A 17,001-nucleotide genomic window follows, 5' to 3' on the forward strand; every position below is an offset into this window, starting at 1 on the left:
TTTTCTATCTCTTGTTGCTTAGGGCCAGGTCTCTTCCGTATGCCCTATTTTTATCAGACAGAATATTCTTAAGTATTTTCCATGTTGATATAACCCAGGAATTGGATATGCCTGTGGTAGAGATACAAAAGATGATGATCTAGGGAAGAGCCACAGGTAAAAGACAAAATCCTGCCCTCAGAGCAGGTTATCCCCATGAAAGACCATTCAGACCATTTACAGATGCTTTTTGGCATGGGGGGGGGGGTGCATTATGATCATTTTTGTTGATGAATACACCATTCGTGGATATTTTGACATTCCCCATTCACAGATACTCAGATCTGAGTTAACAGAGAGCTTTTCCCAATAGACTGTACAAGAGTTCACTTGCCACTTCCTTCCAGCCTTGAAAAGCTGCTCATTCTCCATTGCGGTTTTCTGAGTTTCAGTTGAGAATGGGGTCAGGGTACCAGAGAAAGGTATGGTAGTTTCCTCCTGACATTTTCTATCTCCTCACCCACCCCTGCTCTCATGTGTGTCTCTTTTACAGCGATGACCTAACCACCACAGGGTCTGACAACTGTACTTTCAACAGCTGCCAGAAAGCTCTTGGGAAGGATGATTTTACTAAGATTCCCAATGGAGTGAATGGTGTTGAGGACCGGATGTCGATAATATGGGAAAAAGGCGTGGTGAGTGTCACGGAATTCAGTTTGTTTTGGTGAATTCTTCAATGAGGATCTGGTCTATTTTAGGACCAAAGTTCCAGAAGACTTCATGAGAAGCTTCTTGATTGTTTTCACAGAAGTGGCCACTGGGAATACTGCCGCATCACCACCTCCATGCCATCTCCCCAGATAATAAGGAAAAATACTTTTCTTCTCTGCATAGTTTAGAGGATGCTTTGCACCATGGTGCAGACATCAGAGTATAAGTTTAGATTGGGTACCAAGAGGATTGTTTTTGAAGTCTTTGAAATCTAATAGCCCTTCTATCTGATTTCCATGTTTGTGAATCCCAGTTCCTCATGTGTCACTGATATAAACACTTGGAATGATTGAAAAGACATGAAGGGTTTTTATTACATTTGTACCCCTTTTTCATATAAAAACATAAATGTCCCTTTTAAAGAACTTTTGAATATTATGGTTAAAAAGCTACTGTATGAGGTCACATAAATCATAAATCCAAAGCACAGACATTTTCTTTTAATTTCACAGTTTAGAAATTTCTACCTGAGGATGAAGAATAATCAAATGGCTAAATGTTCATACATGAGCCTATCCAGGTGGCTGACGAGTGTAGTTGTAAAGATCAGCAGTGAAGACTTGCTGGGTAGGACCTGAGGTCCCCAATGTCATGCCATCCTCATCCATCTCTCAGAACCCCTCCCTTCAATGATGTAGTAATCACATCTCTGGACTTTTTTTTGAGGCAAAGACCCTTTGATAATTAAACAGACCTTAAGGATGCTCTTGCCATATAAGTGTGTATAGGGATAAACTCTCAACATTAAAAAAAATCATTTTAGAAGGATCACATCCCACTGAAATGTGTCCATATTAAAATCTCTTGCAGCAGACTGTCCATGACTGTTGGTTCATGTAGATTTTAGTAGAGCAAAAACTGAACCTCTTGGCTGATTTTTCTTTTTTAAAAGTCTTGTCACCTGATTTATAGGCCTATCTTATTTTAATTCTGTAGTATTCTATATAATATCTACATGATTATCTTATACATCTTATCTATAAATCTTAGGTCTGCAGTAAATAATCCAGATCGTAAATGTAGCAGGTAGTGGAAGTATAAAGAATTGGAAGTCCTGTTACCAATGTTTAGCTCTTTTCTCTGTGATTCTGGGAAGAATGGGAAAAATTTGTGCAGATGTTTTGTTAAGCTGATAGGTTTTTGAAAAGTTACTTTCAGGCTTCCAAATTTAACCCCATTCATCCCCATCATTATCACAATGATTGTTTAAGATTTATCAGTATTCACAGATGTGTTTGGCCTCACAGTATACAAAATTAGGTGTGGTTCTATTTGGTTCTAAGAGATACAAGTCTCCTGCTTTTATCGATAAGAGATTTTTAGTGTTTTATGATTTATCAGAAAAAGAAATGTATTTTCTTCCTTGAATTGTTTTCCAGCACAGTGGCAAAATGGATGAAAACCGGTTTGTGGCAGTTACCAGCACAAATGCAGCGAAAATCTTTAACCTCTATCCAAGAAAAGGAAGAATAGCTGTGGGCTCAGATGCTGACATTGTGATTTGGGACCCAAAAGCCACAAGGTAAGCCTAAGTTTTTGTATTACTTGGCCTCTCCATGGAGAAAAAGCACTAACTTGCAAAGAAATTATTCATTGGCCTTAATCAGCCATTTCTTCTTCAGTGATTTATTTAGGCAGGCTCAGGTATTATAAGCACAGGGTACAGATTTGACTGTACAAACATTCTTTTGTTCTCTTTGGCATAGAAGATGCAAAAGTTGTGTTGCTTACCTTCTGTGGAAATGCATATGTGTATAAAACCAATGTGAATTTCCCAGTTCAGTGCTGGGCAAGCGCCTGAGTTCACAGGGAGGAAAGGTACAGAGCAATGAAGAAAAGGAAAGGCTTAGTTTAAAAAGGGTTGCATTGAAAACTCGAAATAATTATAGCCTTTTTCAAGCTTTCAGATAGAAAAATTCCAGCACAAAGGATGTCACTTTTAGCCACATTTTCCAGCTCAGTTCATCTTGAGCCTGTCGTTCCCAGTAGACTCCGGCTTTTTTGTTTCCAATTTCCATAATTCTATGTTAGTATGGCAGGTTTGGCCAATTCTACCAACTCAGAAAAGCATTCGGTAGAGACTGAAGCTTTGTTAATTTCTCCTGATAAGATGTTGATGCAGACAACATCTGCATCCTGATCGTGTTTTTCATAAACTCTGCAGCTGTTAATAGAGAAAACCCCACATACTTTCACATTGCACATGTGTGTGCACAAGTGCGTGTCGATGCACATGTGTGTGTGTAAATGGGGATAGGTAAGACCGTCTACTATTACCAAGAGACATTTGTTTAAAGGGTTTATGTGGTGGTAAACAAAAGTCTATGCAAACAAACCCTGTTTTATTGGACTTCAGATACGTGTTTTTAACTAATTGAGGGATTGTGGCAAACCTGCTTGGAGCAAGTCTGTTGGCTCCATTTTCCCAACAGTATTTGCTCAGTTTGTGCCTCTGCATCGTATTTTGGTAATTCTTGCAATATTTCCAGCTCTTTCATTATTATTGTGTTGGTTATGGTGATCAGTGGTCTTTGATGTTACTGTTGTAATTGTTTGGAGATGAGCTGAGCCAGTGTAAGACAATGAATTTGATACATGCTGTGCATGCTCTCACTACTCTACTCGATGGTCATTCGCTTGTATCTCCCCTGCTTCTTGCGCCTCCCATTCCCTGTAACACAACGGCATTGAAATTACGCCAGTTAATAACCCTATCAGTTCAGTCAGTTCAGTTGCTCAGTCGTGTCTGACTCTTTGCGACCCCATGAATCGCAGCACGCCAGGCCTCCCTGTCCCTATAGCAGCCTCTAAGTTTTCAAGGAAAGGGAACAGTTTCATGTCTCTTACTTTAAATCAGAAGCTCAAAATGATTAAGCTTAGTGATGAAGGCACTCTGAAAGCTGAGATAGGCTGAAAGATAGGCCTCATGCATCAAACAGCTAGCCAAGTGGTGAATGCAAAGAAAAAGTTTCTGAAGGAAATTAAGAGTGCTCCTCCAGTGAATACATGAATGATGAGAAAGTGAAACAGCCTTGTTGTTGATATGAAGAAAGTTTTAGTGGTCTGGATAGATGATCAGACCAGCCATAACAGTCCCTTAAACCAAAGCCTAATCCAGAGCTTTGCTGCTGCTGCTAAGTTGCTTCAGTCGTGTCCGACTCTGTTCGACCCCATAGACGGCAGCCCACCAGGCTCCCCCATCCCTGGGATTCTCCAGGCAAGAACACTGGAGTGGGTTGCCATTTCCTTCTCCAATGCGTGAAAGTGAACAGTGAAAGTGAAGTCGCTCAGTCGTGTCCAACTCTTAGCGACCCCATGGACTGCAGCGTACCAGGCTCCTTCGTCCATGGGATTTTCCGGGCAAGAGTACTGGAGTGGGGTGCCATTGCCTTCTCCAATCCAGAGCTTTACCTCTCTTCAATTCTGTGAAGTCTGAGAGGTGTGAGGAAACTGCAGAAGAATATTCATAGTTTGAAGTTAGCAACGATTTGTTCATGAGGTTTCAGGAAAGAAGTTGTCTCCATCACATAAAAGTGCAAGGTGAGGCAGCACGTGCTGACGTAGAAACCACAGCAAGTTATCCAGAGAATCTAGCAAAAATATTTCGTGAAGGTGGCTACACCCCACAACAGATGGTCAATGTAAATGAAAACACATTATATATTCCTGATATCAGAAGAAGATACCGCCTAGGACTTTCATAGCTAGTGAGAAGTCAATACCTGACTTCAAAGCTACAAAGGGCTAATGCAGCTGGTGACTTTAAGTAGAAGCCAGTGCTCGTTCACCTTCTGAAAATCCTAGGGCCCTTAAAAATTATGCTAAACCTACTCTGCTTCTACTCTATAAATGGACCAACAAAGTCTGGATGACAGTACATCTGTTTGCTGAGTATTTTAAGTCCACTCATGAGACCTGCTTCTCAGAAAAAAAAAAATTCCTTTTGAAATATGACTGCACCTGGTGACCCAAAAGCTCTGATGGAGACTCATGCTGTTTTCATGCCTGCTAATCCAACATCCATTCTGCAGCCCATGGATCAGGAATAATTCCAACTTTCAAGTCTTATTGTTTAAGCAATACATTTGGTGAGACTATAGTTGCCCTAGATAGTGATTCCTCTGATGGATCTGCAAAGTCAGTTGAAAACCTTTTGGAAAGGATTCACCATTCTAGATGCTGTTAAGAACATTTTGATTCATGGGCTGTGGTCAAAATATCAACATTCACAGGAGTTGGGAAGAAGTTGATTCCAACCCTCATGGATGACTTTGAGAGACTCAAGACTTCAGAGGAGAAAGTAACTGTACATGTGGTGGAAATAGCAAGAGAACTAGAATTAGAAGCCTAAGGTTATGAAGTAATTGCTGCAATCTCATGATAAAATTTCATGGATGGAAAGTAGTTTCTCATGAGCAAGCAAAGAGAGTGGTTTCTTGAGATGAAGTTACTACGAAGGTGTTGAAATGACAACAAAGGATTTAGAATATTCTGTAAGCTTAGTTGATAAAGCAGAGGCTGGGTTTGAGAGGATCAACTCCAATTTTGAAAAAAGTTCTGCTGTAAGTAAAATTCAATCAAACAGTCTTGCATGATGCTGCAGAGACATTTTTTTTTTTAATGAAAGGAAGAGCCAATCATTGCAGCAAACTTTATTGTTGCCTTATTTGAAGACAATTTCCAGACTTCTCTTGTGGTCCAGTGGTTAAGAATCTAACGCAGGGGACACGGGCTCCGTACCTGGTCAGGGAAGATCCCACAAGCTGTGGGGCAGCTACTGAAGCCTGCACGCCCTGGAGCCCTTGTTGTGCAAGAAGAGAAGCCACCACAAGAAGAAGCTCGCTTGCCTAGAGAAAGTCCTCACAGAGCAGTGAAGATCCAACACAACCAGAAAGAAATAAATAATAACAAAAAAGAAGTTGCCACAGCCACCGAAGCCTTCAGCAACCACCATCCTAATCAGCCTGCAGCCATCCACATCCAAGCAAGACCCTCCATCAGCCAAAAGATTAGGACTTTGCTGAAGGCTCAGATGATGGTTAGGCCTTTTTTAACAATAAAATAATTTTTCATTAAGGTATGCATACTGTTTCTTTAGACATAATGCTATTGCACACTTAATAGACTACAATATGATCATGACTTTTATTTGCCCTGGGAAACCAAAAAAATTCATGTGACTTGCTTCATTGTGATAATCGCTTTATTCCAGTGCTCTGGAAGCAAACCTGCCCTCTCTCCAAGGTATGCCTGTATTCTTCCAGATTCATTATTCATGGAGTCTCCTCTTCAACCACCTATTCGACCCCATTTCTCACATTCTGCAGTTTTCACATTGAAAAAGATGAATAATGATAGTGCAAAAAATTCTGACTGTGGATTAGAGAAAATTCTTAAAGGGTTGGAGAAGTAAGATATAAGTCAAAGAAATCCAAAGAGAGCTAGATCATTTCAGTACATCCTGCCAAGTAAAGATAACATTTCTCTGTGTTTCAAAAGGACATTAAAATAAGAAAAGTTTGTTTGTTTTTTTAAGATTCTGAGAGTCAGAGAAATAGAACCCAGTAGTTCATCTGCCTCCCTGATCACCACAGGCAAAATAGCTGAGAACACCTAAAAATAAAAAAGTATTGCAAAGAATGACACCAGCCAAACTAGATAAATGTAAAATAACCATAGTAATACATATCTTATTTTGGTGTAACACTTTCTTAGGTTATAGAACGTTTTCGCATTTCTTATGTGATTCTAAAAAAAAACCATCTGAAGTAGGCATAATAATTATTATCAATATCTCATTACAAATGAGAGAGTGGACATTCAGAGACCTTAAATGATATGCCTGGGTCCTGCAGCTTAGCATTGATGACCTAGGATCAGACCTACACAGCAGGCTCTCAGGCTGTGCTGGTTTTCATTATGCTTAGCCTTTAGTTATATACAATAAGCAGACATCAAGAGAGAAGACTCAGAACTAGTAATCAAAGGCCAATATATAACCTTTCCCCAAAAGACACATATATAAAAATGTAAATATTTAATTTTCTGTTATCATTACTGTTATAAAGTGAAGGACAGGTATTATATAAGAAATATTAGAGAACTGATAAAAAAAAAGTGGTAGAGAGAAACTTAAAAGCACAGAGGCTTTTTGGCTTGACCTTAAGTTAGTTATTTTAGGCTAGAAATTAGGGAAATTAAGCAAGTAATATATAGATCTTTAAAAAGAATAAGAACTTAACATCTGGATCATTATAGGCTATTATTCTGAAACAAGTGAATAGGAAAGGAAGGACAAAGAATGTTATAGAAATCGGTAGCTAACACTGGTGAGAGAGTGGTCTAAATTTATATAGTCCAAAAACATGACTCAAAGAGACATAATCACAGCCTATAAATATCTTCCAAGCAACAATATATGTGTAAGTAAAGGAAGCGAATTATTCACAACCTGGAGTTCAGGTCGTTTTTCTTTGTCCACTTGTCTAAGGAAGACAGTGCTTTACACCTGAGCTGGTGTCATTCTCAGACATTGTAAGAACCAAGGAGACTCCTAAGGCTGGTACCACGGGAGATAGATATCCCGGAGAAGGGTTAAAGAGAAGATCCACAGGGACTGGCCTGCATATGGCTGTCCACATGGCTAGGAATTAGGACAGTCAACACGCAGAGTGTTTCCATTTCTCTCTTGTCTTTGAGGGGCTTCCTTGGTGACTAGACGGTAAACAATCTGCCTGCAATTTAGGAGACCCAAATTGATCCCAGGGTTGGTGAGGAAAATGGGAAAGATTTTCTTCAGCAAAGATTAAATGAGAGGAAAAGTGAGGAGAACATTATTTCCTCACACTTTTAACTTACTGCAAGTTATCAATAAATAATTGTTGAAAGAATGAATGAACAGAGATGAATAAAGGATAAAGGATTTTCTGAGCAAAGGAGGAGGAACTGGTTTACAGGTCTCCTTTTCCTTGTGTCCCCTTTAGTTTGAGGTTGGGAAGCAATTAGCTTTTTAAGCAACTCTTATAATAGGAAAAGAAAATGAAGTTAACAGAGAGCTATCTTCCTGGTTCATGCACGCATTCACTCAGCAAGGAGCGGCGCTGAGAGACAGGCATGAGGGTCAAAGTTATACAAGAGCCAGGCTCTGCCTTCGGGAAGCTGACAGTCTAGGAATGTGTTAAGAATACCGCATGCTAGGCAAAAACAAGGCACCACCGAAGTTCAGAGAAAGAAAGATCCTTCTTGTATTAGTGCAGTCATTGGCAAAAGACCTACAGGCCCACCATCAAGAGAGAGAAAACGAGACTTCTAATCCTGAGTGTGTGTCAGTCGCTCAGTCGTGTCCAACTCTTTGTGACCCCATGGACTGTAGCCTGCCAGACTCCTCTGTCCATGGAATTCTCCAGGCAAGACCCCTGACCTGAAAGTCGGATTAAACATGGAGGTCAGATAAACCGAGGCATGGATAGGAGGGTCTGTCTGGGTGGAGGCAGGTAAGGTTTGGGGTTACAAGGCAGAAAGAACAGGTTCAAGATGTGGAAGGGAGCAGAAGGATGAGGAGGCCGTGGGCTGCCTCTCTTCCAGTTTTAATTTTGTTTATTACAGTTTTAAATAGAGCTCATCTAGTGGGGAAACATTATTTAATTAAATGAACAAATAGATGTATCTATAGGTTTTTTATTTTCAACATATCCCTTCTTATTTTACATGATTTTATTATTATCTGAAGGCTGGTGATGTGAAAGCTTTCTGTCTAACCACACCATTGGAGATTGGACAGAATTTTCCTTCCAAATTTCCTCAAAAGGTTTTAGCAAAAGCAATCGCCCCACTATGTCAAATGAGAGCAATGTGCATTTCTCCCAAGAGCCTGAAGGGGGAGCGCACAGCCCGCCCTGAGCTAGGGGCCCCAACGAGGCCAATCTAGCTGCTGGTTATGCAAGAACAAGCCAGCCCCTGGAGGATGGATGCACTTGCTAATGATTTTTGGCTTCATGGTACATAGATGTTTTCCTTTCTTTTTTTTTTTTTTTTAATTCTCATTACTTTTTAATGGCATGTGAGGTAAGTATGCTTGCAACACAATCTGTAACCTTAAAAATGGGTTGCATTAAAGTGACTGAGGGAGATGAGAAAGAAAAGCAGTACACCAAGCTTTTTTTTTTTCTTTTAAACTTGTAAAAAGCCAGATGATTCCAGAGTGAGGAATCTGACATGTGATGATGGATGTTGAGACAGGACTGGCAGTGGGAGTCTGTAGAGACAGTTTGGACATCCTGATGAAAGATTACCTAAGACGTTGCTAGCCTGTAAAAATTTCTGCAAAAATCAAGTGCAATAGCTCTTCTGTGTCATTGCACAATCAAAACAAACTGCATTTCGTGCTTATGGAGCATTCACCTTTTTTGGAAGTAAAAAAGAGTCTGCTGTATGCAGCATGACAGCCCACGGAGCCGGGGTCTATTGCTTGTTACAGAGGTATGTGTCCTAACACGTCACAACTTGAGTCAGAGCTTCAAATTTTGGACACGTTGCCAATCTAAATGTTTGGCCCATTTCTGCAGGATATCTTGGAACTTAGAATCAGGAGCACGAGATCCAGAGTGTGATTTTCATGTGATGTCAAGACAAAATCTTTCAGTATTACGTGGTGAAGACAGAGACCAGTCAAATTGGCCAACTTGTTAAAAACCTTATTAGTGAAGATGGCATGTAAGTTACTTGCAAGCCCATAGCAGCAGCAGTAACTCAGGTTCTGACAATTTAAGACTATCCTATGAGCTTCTGTTCTTCTGTATTCATTAAATAGCACTTAGTTACTATGGCAACTGTCCCTTTTCAGTATTTATGAGCTGCAGGGTATCTCACAGAATCTCAAGCACACAAACACACAGCTAACCCATTGTGTACACTGGAACATTTCATGAAGACTCCTAGCCTGGACTGTGTTTTACAAAGCAGGCATACTTTGCTCACAGTTATTTGTGTGTATTATTTTTTAAATTCAATTATTGCAGGTTTTGACCTTGAATATGCCATTCTTGAAGGCATTGTGCTGTCTTTCCTGCTTAATTTCCTTCCCTTTCTCATTGAAGATAGAGATAAATGAATTTAACTATATTCAGAGAAGAGTAATGACTTGCAGCTTATGAAAGTGCCCTCCTAGATCTAGAGAGGGCCTTGTGTGTGAAAGAAAGCAGGATAAGAATGATGGTTTCATCCTTGGGCAGTGGGGATTGTGGGACTTGGGGAAAAACAAGAAATAGGGAGTAAGGTGCCCTTTGGTAAAGGGTGGTGACTGTGGTTGATTATTACAGCTGTGTCATCAGTGACTATTTCATGGAAGCTACCGGGCATTTCCCCTTGAGGTTGGACATTGTGTACCATTTAACTAATTTGTACACTATGCTTTTCCTTCTCAAAAGGAGTGTCAGCACGCCCACATACTAGCACACATTCACAGACACACAAACACAGCTACCGCGTCTCTGCTTGTAAATGCTGGTCAGCCTGAAGGCTCTGCTTTTAATGCCTGTTTCTAAGACTGTTTATAACTCACGCCTCCTCTAGTCCCCAAACCCACACTATTGCAGCACACATCCTGTGGGTGGAGGGAAGAGGGCCAAGCCTTGTACCAGATGGGCGATGGGAAACGAGGATGATTTACGCCATGATTGTTCACTGGGTTGCCTTGCAGACGTTCACGGGGGCAGCATGGCGTCCGGTGAAGGTCGTGCAGCCTCTGCTTTCGCACAGCTATCCAAGCACCCACAACGTAGTAGATCTACCATAGATTTATAGAGCAATTATGACAGTTCTCTGGCAAATGGTAGCAAAGTATCTTGAGGAATAAATGACTTTTGCTAGTCCACACAAAATCTAGCCTACCTGCTGCGGCAGGAGCAGAACCAGGTTGTAAAGAGAAAGCCTTGGCGGTTCGTTCCTTCTCTGTCTGCCACATACTGGGTATGACCTTGGGAATGTTATTTAGTTTTTCTGAATTTCAGTCTCTTTATTTGTAAAATAGGGATGATGATGATGTCTAATCTCATAGCATTGCTGTGTACATAAAATGCTTGGTATAATAAACCAAATAAAAAACAAACTATTTGAAATGCTCTGTACATAATTAATGTTCATAATTAAATGCTGTGTACATAATTAATGTAGTGCCTGGCATGCAGGAGGTGCTCAGTAGTTGTAGGTAGTCAGTGGCAGTAGATGGTCAATTGATTAAATAAGTGGGAGCTAGTGTTAACTATAATTGTGATTCAAAAGCAGACTAAACAGTACTAAAATTATATGAGATCATATACCGTACAGTACTAATATTACATGAAATTATGCTAAAATCATGTGAAAGCTCAATCTCTTGTGTTTCTTACACACCTGCAACTTGCAGCAAAAAGGACTAAAATGAAGATGCTTAGATGGATTCTTTTGGCTAAGATAACCTGATTAAATCAGAACTCATGTGCCCCTAGAGCTGACTCCTTTAAGAGATTATTTGCAGTGAAACAGTTTCAACAAACCACTAAGATCCACTCTGTGACCTTCAGAAGATATTTGCTTTTAAAAAGTTTTGGACTACACGTGAGAAAAGCTAGCTTGCTGATTACATATGGATAAAATTTTCTCTACTATTTATTCCAGTTTGTTTATTTAAACATGTTCTTATGCAACTGAACCTTTCAAGTGAACTAGAAATGATTTCCAAGGACTTCACTACTAACTGCATTTTTTTCCAAATTATAAAATAAAAGCAGCTTAGAAACAGATCACAGTAACCCATCTATCACTGATGGTTTGCCTTTGCCAGAGTAAGCACAGTTTATTTTAAGCATTAGGATTTGGGCAAAAAATAAGCACCAAGGGGAGGTGGTTGTATGAAAGGCGTAGTCTTTTCTAACTAAGCACCTGCTATATTTTTCTTCCTACCACACATGTATCATACATTTTTCTGTCTTTGGCATTTGCCTGTCTTATTTACAGCTATATCCCTAGGTACCAAAACAGTGCCAGGAATACATAGCAGTTCAGTAGTTATTTGCTGAGTGACTAAACCAGATATTAATTGTCTTGGGCCAGTGAATAAATGTGACTTTAAATTTTTGGTTGGGCCTTGTTTATCTGTTCCTGAAACAAGTTCAAGATCCAGGTTTTACATTTTCCCATCTGAGTTGGAAAAAAAAGAAAGATCCTTGGCACTTCTGTCTTCTCCTTCCCCAAGGCAGTGCTCGACAAGGATACATTCCAGAGTCAGGGGCCAGTAGCATTGCCAGACCTAGCCTGGCCACGAATGTGGCTGAAGCCAGATTGGATTCTTTTATGGGTTAAATGATTCTGTGTTTTGGTCACAGACTCACCCCTGATTCTGGTTAGTTATCTTAAAAACATGGGCCCTTGGTTATGGAAGGGTCAGGAGACAGAGTGAAAATGGATGGGAGGAAATTTAATATCAGTACCTGCAAAGAATCCCAGGGGGTCCTTGTGTTCTTAAAGCACAGCAAAGAGCCATAGCTTCCTACAAAAACCTTTAGAGAAAACATCAGTAACAATGCATTGTTCTCTGTGGAAGATGATCTCAGTGGAAGTCTATTTGGAGGCAGTGAGTCATTTAGGAAGGCAGTCTTTTTTAATGATCTGAGCAAAACTCAACCCCCCTCCCCGCCACACACACAAACCTTAATGTAAGCTGATTTACCTTTTTTTTTTTTTTTTTTAAATCTGGGGTCCTCAAAGTGTGGTCCCTGGACCAGCAGCATCAGAATCATCTGGGAATTTACTAGAAATGCAGATTCTCAGGTACCTCCTGGGCCTACTGTCTCAGAAACTGTGTGTGGAGCCCAGCAACCTGTGTTTTCACAAGCCCTCCAGGGATTTCTGATGCTTAGGTTTGAGCAGCACAGGTTCTCATCGTGTATGAGAAGACTTTGGAACTCAAAATCCAGTTAACTCCCCAGAGTTCTTTATAGCCCCATTTGATTATTACTTATTTTAGGGAACTTACTACCTAACCAAACAGCTTAATCTTTCCTGGGAAGGTTTTAATTGTTAGGATGTACTTACTTTGGTTGCATTAAAAAGTACCTCCTTCCAGTTCCTAACATGTTTGGCCTCTGAAGCTACAAGGAATGTGTCTACACTCTCAGATAATAGTCCATTCATTCATTTATTTAATCAAACACTTGAAGAAAGACATTGGCTCCAATAAGTCATCCCATCACCAGCTAAGCATCCTCAGATCCCTCAGTGGATCCTGAGGACCATAATTAGCAGAATCCCAACATCCTGGGCACACCTCTGCTCACCCTTCTCTTGACAGACACCTCTCCATATCCTACAAAGATGCAAGTCCCAGAACTGGATCTGACTCTGCTTGTAATACCACCAGAGCAGGAACTTGTGAAGATGACTGGTTTTATAACTAAGTAAAGAACTCTTCTGGAGAAAGAAATGGCACCCCACTCCAGTACTCTTGCCTGGAAAATCCCATGGATGGAGGAGCCTGGTAGGCTGCAGTCCATGGGGTCGCTAGGAGTCAGACACGACTGAGCAACTTCACTTTCACTTTTCACTTTCATGCATTGGAGAAGGAAATGGCAACCCACTCCAGTGTTCTTGCCTGGAGAATCCCAGGGACAGGGGAGCCTGGTGGGCTGCCGTCTATGGGGTCGCACAGAGTTGGACACGACTGAAGCAACTTAGCAGCAAAGAACTCTTCATTACCTTCATGACATTTTTCTAGGATATATTGTGGTGGCCAAAGGTTCATTTGATTTTTCCCATAACATTCTACAGTAAAAGCCAAACTAATCTTTTGGCTGACCCAATACCTTATGAAATTGCCATTTGTAGATTAAGAATATGAAATATGAGCAATTGTATGGAGTTTTAATATCTTATCACATTTATTCAGTCAATAATATAGAAACTTGTGTAAGGCCTTCTCTGGTATTAATATTTATGTTAAGATGATAGGATTATACTGAATGGTTGTTTTTGGTATCACATTCTTAAGTCCACTTGAGCAGATAGTAATTTACAGTGTCCATAATCCTTCAAAGACACAATATTTAACATAAACAAAAGGTACAAAGAACAATGCAATGAACACTTGCATATTAACCTTCCCAAAGCCATCTCTCCCCTCCCCCAGTAAACACCTTGAATCCTGGATTTGATGTTTATTGCTTCCATGCATTTCTTTCTATTTGTGCAATACATAAATGCATCCCCAAACACAGTATATACACAATATATGTATTCTGTGTACTTTTGGCTTTATATGAATTGTTCCACATATGTACAGTGTATTATGTTTATGGCACTCATCTGTGTTGAAATGTGTAGGTGCTTCACGCATTTCCACTGCTGTATCATATTCTATTTTATGAGTGTAGCGTGATTGATTATATATGTGCCAATGCTGGAGGATGTTTAGGTTGTTTCCAGTCTTTCACTATTTCAGACGCTGTATCCATCCTTGGTACCCTGGGAGAGTTTCTACAGGACATCCATTTGTTTTATATCAAATGCTGTCAGATTTTTGCCAGTAGAAATATATACAATTGCATGATTCTTTGTAAGTAAACACAGAACTTTCCATTTGTCTGTAGTGCATTTTATCTTGTCCCACATTCATTTACTCAGTCATTAAGAATGGTATATTGGACCCCTTTGTTGTTCAGTCGCCAAGTCCTGTCTGACTCCTTGCGACCCCATGGACTGCAGCACGCCAGGCTTCCCTGTCCTCACTGTTTCCCAGAGTTTGCTCAAACTCATGTCCACTGAGTTGGTGATGCCACCCAACCATCTCATCCTCTGCCGCTTCCTTCCCCTCCTGCCCTCAATCTTTCCCCAGCATCAGGGTCTTTTCCAGTGAGTCATGTGTCAAAGACCACAGTAGGCAGCTGAAGACAAAAGTAAGACACAATCCCACTCTTTACTCGGGGGTAGGGGGAGCAGGGCAAGGCTAGTGGGGAGGTGGTGGCTTTTGCTTTTTTTGCTGCAGTTATTGTTTTCTGAACTGCAAGTGTGACATTCCAGGATCAGCCCTCACTAGCAGAGCGGGACAGAATGTGGAGCTGGGGTGTGGGTGGGAGGAAGTGGAGTTAGACAACTTGTGCTCAGGATCATTTCCTGTCCCTTGAGATGACGCAGCAAATATCCACCTTTAGACCTGGCCCTGTACCTATTTTGTTATTCTAACTTCATCCCTCATCCTCTTAGCCTTGATCCAGGACACATGCACACAGACATATAACTGTTTCCTATTCATCAGGGACTCTGGTTATAGCCTCACATGCTTTATGCAAACATACATGTTGGTCATGATTTCCCCACTCTCATCACGTATAAACTGAGATTAAATTTGTATTCATATATATACACACATGTATATGTATAGGTTCATGAAGAGCAGGCCACCCCAGACTTCAAGATCACAGCTTCTTCGCTGGGCTGTAGAGAAGCAGACTGCATGTAATGTCCTCAGTGACAAGTGTGTGCTTGGCCAGCGAGTGACATAGGTCCCTGCAAATCTGCCAGCGCTCTGGGACCGCACTTCCCAGCACATCCTGGTGGCTGGGGGATTCTCTGAACACCAGAGGACAGTTGACGTTTTCCATTTAAAAGGTTTCCTGCGCCTGCAGAAACTCTGCGCCCTCCCAGAAGAGTGGCCAGTGCAAAGCAGAAGCGAGCTGGGGAAGGAGAGTCAGGGTGCATTAGGTTTATTTTGCAGCTGCAGTTGGAGTCAAATTAAACCTACTGCCTAATTTCCTTTGTCTAACTTGTTTTCTCTTTGGCTGGAAGGCAAATGGATCAATATTGTTTTTTATGCAGAGATTATGTTGCCTGAAGGAAATTTCCCATCAGTTCCCTGTGCCTGCCTTGGGTCCTGTAATTGGGGCTGCATGCTGACCAGGCATCTGGGCACCCCCGGGCATGGACACAAGTCCCATCATCTGCATGGTGCCCACAGAGGGCGGCCTTCTGGAGGGGGTCACAGGAGCGGTGCCTCCAGGCAGAGCTTGCTGTTTGTGCCAGGCCTCTCTGCACATTCTCTGGCCATACGCTAACACAAACAGCTAATTTTATTTTTTCTTTTCTGTGAAGCCCTTTTCCCCTCTACCTTTTCTCTCTTTTCCTATATTTAGAATCCTCTTCGCCTCTCCAAAATTTCTTAAAGGTTGTTTCTTTACATTTCTGTGGTAATATTTTCTTCCTGTCTCCCTTCCCAACCCCGCCTCCAATGTGATTCTGTCCTTTTTTTTTTTTTGGTCACCAGGGAAGGAAATGTTTATACTACGCTCTGGGTTCTATTCTCCTACCCGGCATTTAAGAAAAGCTAAGAGTCTGGAGGCAGAAAAATGAGAAGGCAGTTTAGCCTCACACACAAAATTGGAGCACTCATCTGTGTAGAAGGGTTGCTGAATTCTTTATGCAGTGGAGGTGGGAGAGAAAGATAGTATTGACCAGTTATTTATAAACATGCATGTATTATATGCTCACTCAGTATAAGAAATGGCATTTGTAAACACTGCGGGGGACATAAATATAAGGTGTAACACCTGCCATCTAAAGCTGCATTCTGGTTGGATAGACAGATATAAACCTAGGAAAGGATAAGGGAGCTCTTGGAAGGGGAAAGTTATAACCTGTCAACACATCAGTTCCAGAAGAGGGCAGGGTCTCGTGCACTTGATTCCTACCAATGGATGGTTCAAATAACTGTCCTGAGTTGAGCACAGAAGATTGAGATGGGCTTGGGAAAGGCGTAGAACTAACTGAATCCTTGCGGGGAGGATCTGGACGAGTAGACAGGGGGCAGTAAAGCCCTCCAGATGAAGAAGTCTGGGCGAACTGAGGGAAAATGGAAAAGATAATTCAATAGGCAATCAAGAGACAGAAGAGGCTGGGCAGAGAGGGGTCAAGAGGGCAAGCAGCTGGAGACAAGATTAGTCCTGAAAACTGCCAAGGGCTTTGAGTGGTGGTTTAAGTCCAGCAGATTTTCTCTTAGGCAGCACGAGCTATTGAATGTCTTTGTGTGAGGATCTGAATTGATCTAAATCTGTGCCTCCCTATTTTTACATGGCATAAGTAGAAAATGGTTATTTGTAGAGTGCGTGGCAGTAAAGAGAAGGGGATCTGGAGACTGGAAGGAGAATACAGCAAAGTCGACTTGTCCTGGTTTGCCCGGAACCGTGCCAGTTTTCCAGTAACGCTGAAAGTCTCACATCCAGACAAAAT

General features: G+C 41.2%; 1 protein-coding gene across 1 annotated transcript in view; it reads left to right on the top strand.

Moving 5' to 3' along the window:
• The window catches only part of DPYS (dihydropyrimidinase), a 98,946-nt gene that overhangs the window by 51,475 nt on the left and 30,470 nt on the right, over positions 1-17,001 (top strand). The window contains exons 6-7 of the mRNA XM_019973950.2: positions 533-674; positions 2,130-2,272. Of these exons, the coding sequence (XP_019829509.2) occupies positions 533-674; positions 2,130-2,272 (285 nt within the window). The remainder of the gene's footprint in view (positions 1-532; positions 675-2,129; positions 2,273-17,001) is intronic.

This window comes from Bos indicus, chromosome 14 (assembly GCF_029378745.1).
Source record: "Bos indicus isolate NIAB-ARS_2022 breed Sahiwal x Tharparkar chromosome 14, NIAB-ARS_B.indTharparkar_mat_pri_1.0, whole genome shotgun sequence".
In the NCBI taxonomy this organism is placed as follows: Eukaryota; Metazoa; Chordata; class Mammalia; order Artiodactyla; family Bovidae; genus Bos; species Bos indicus.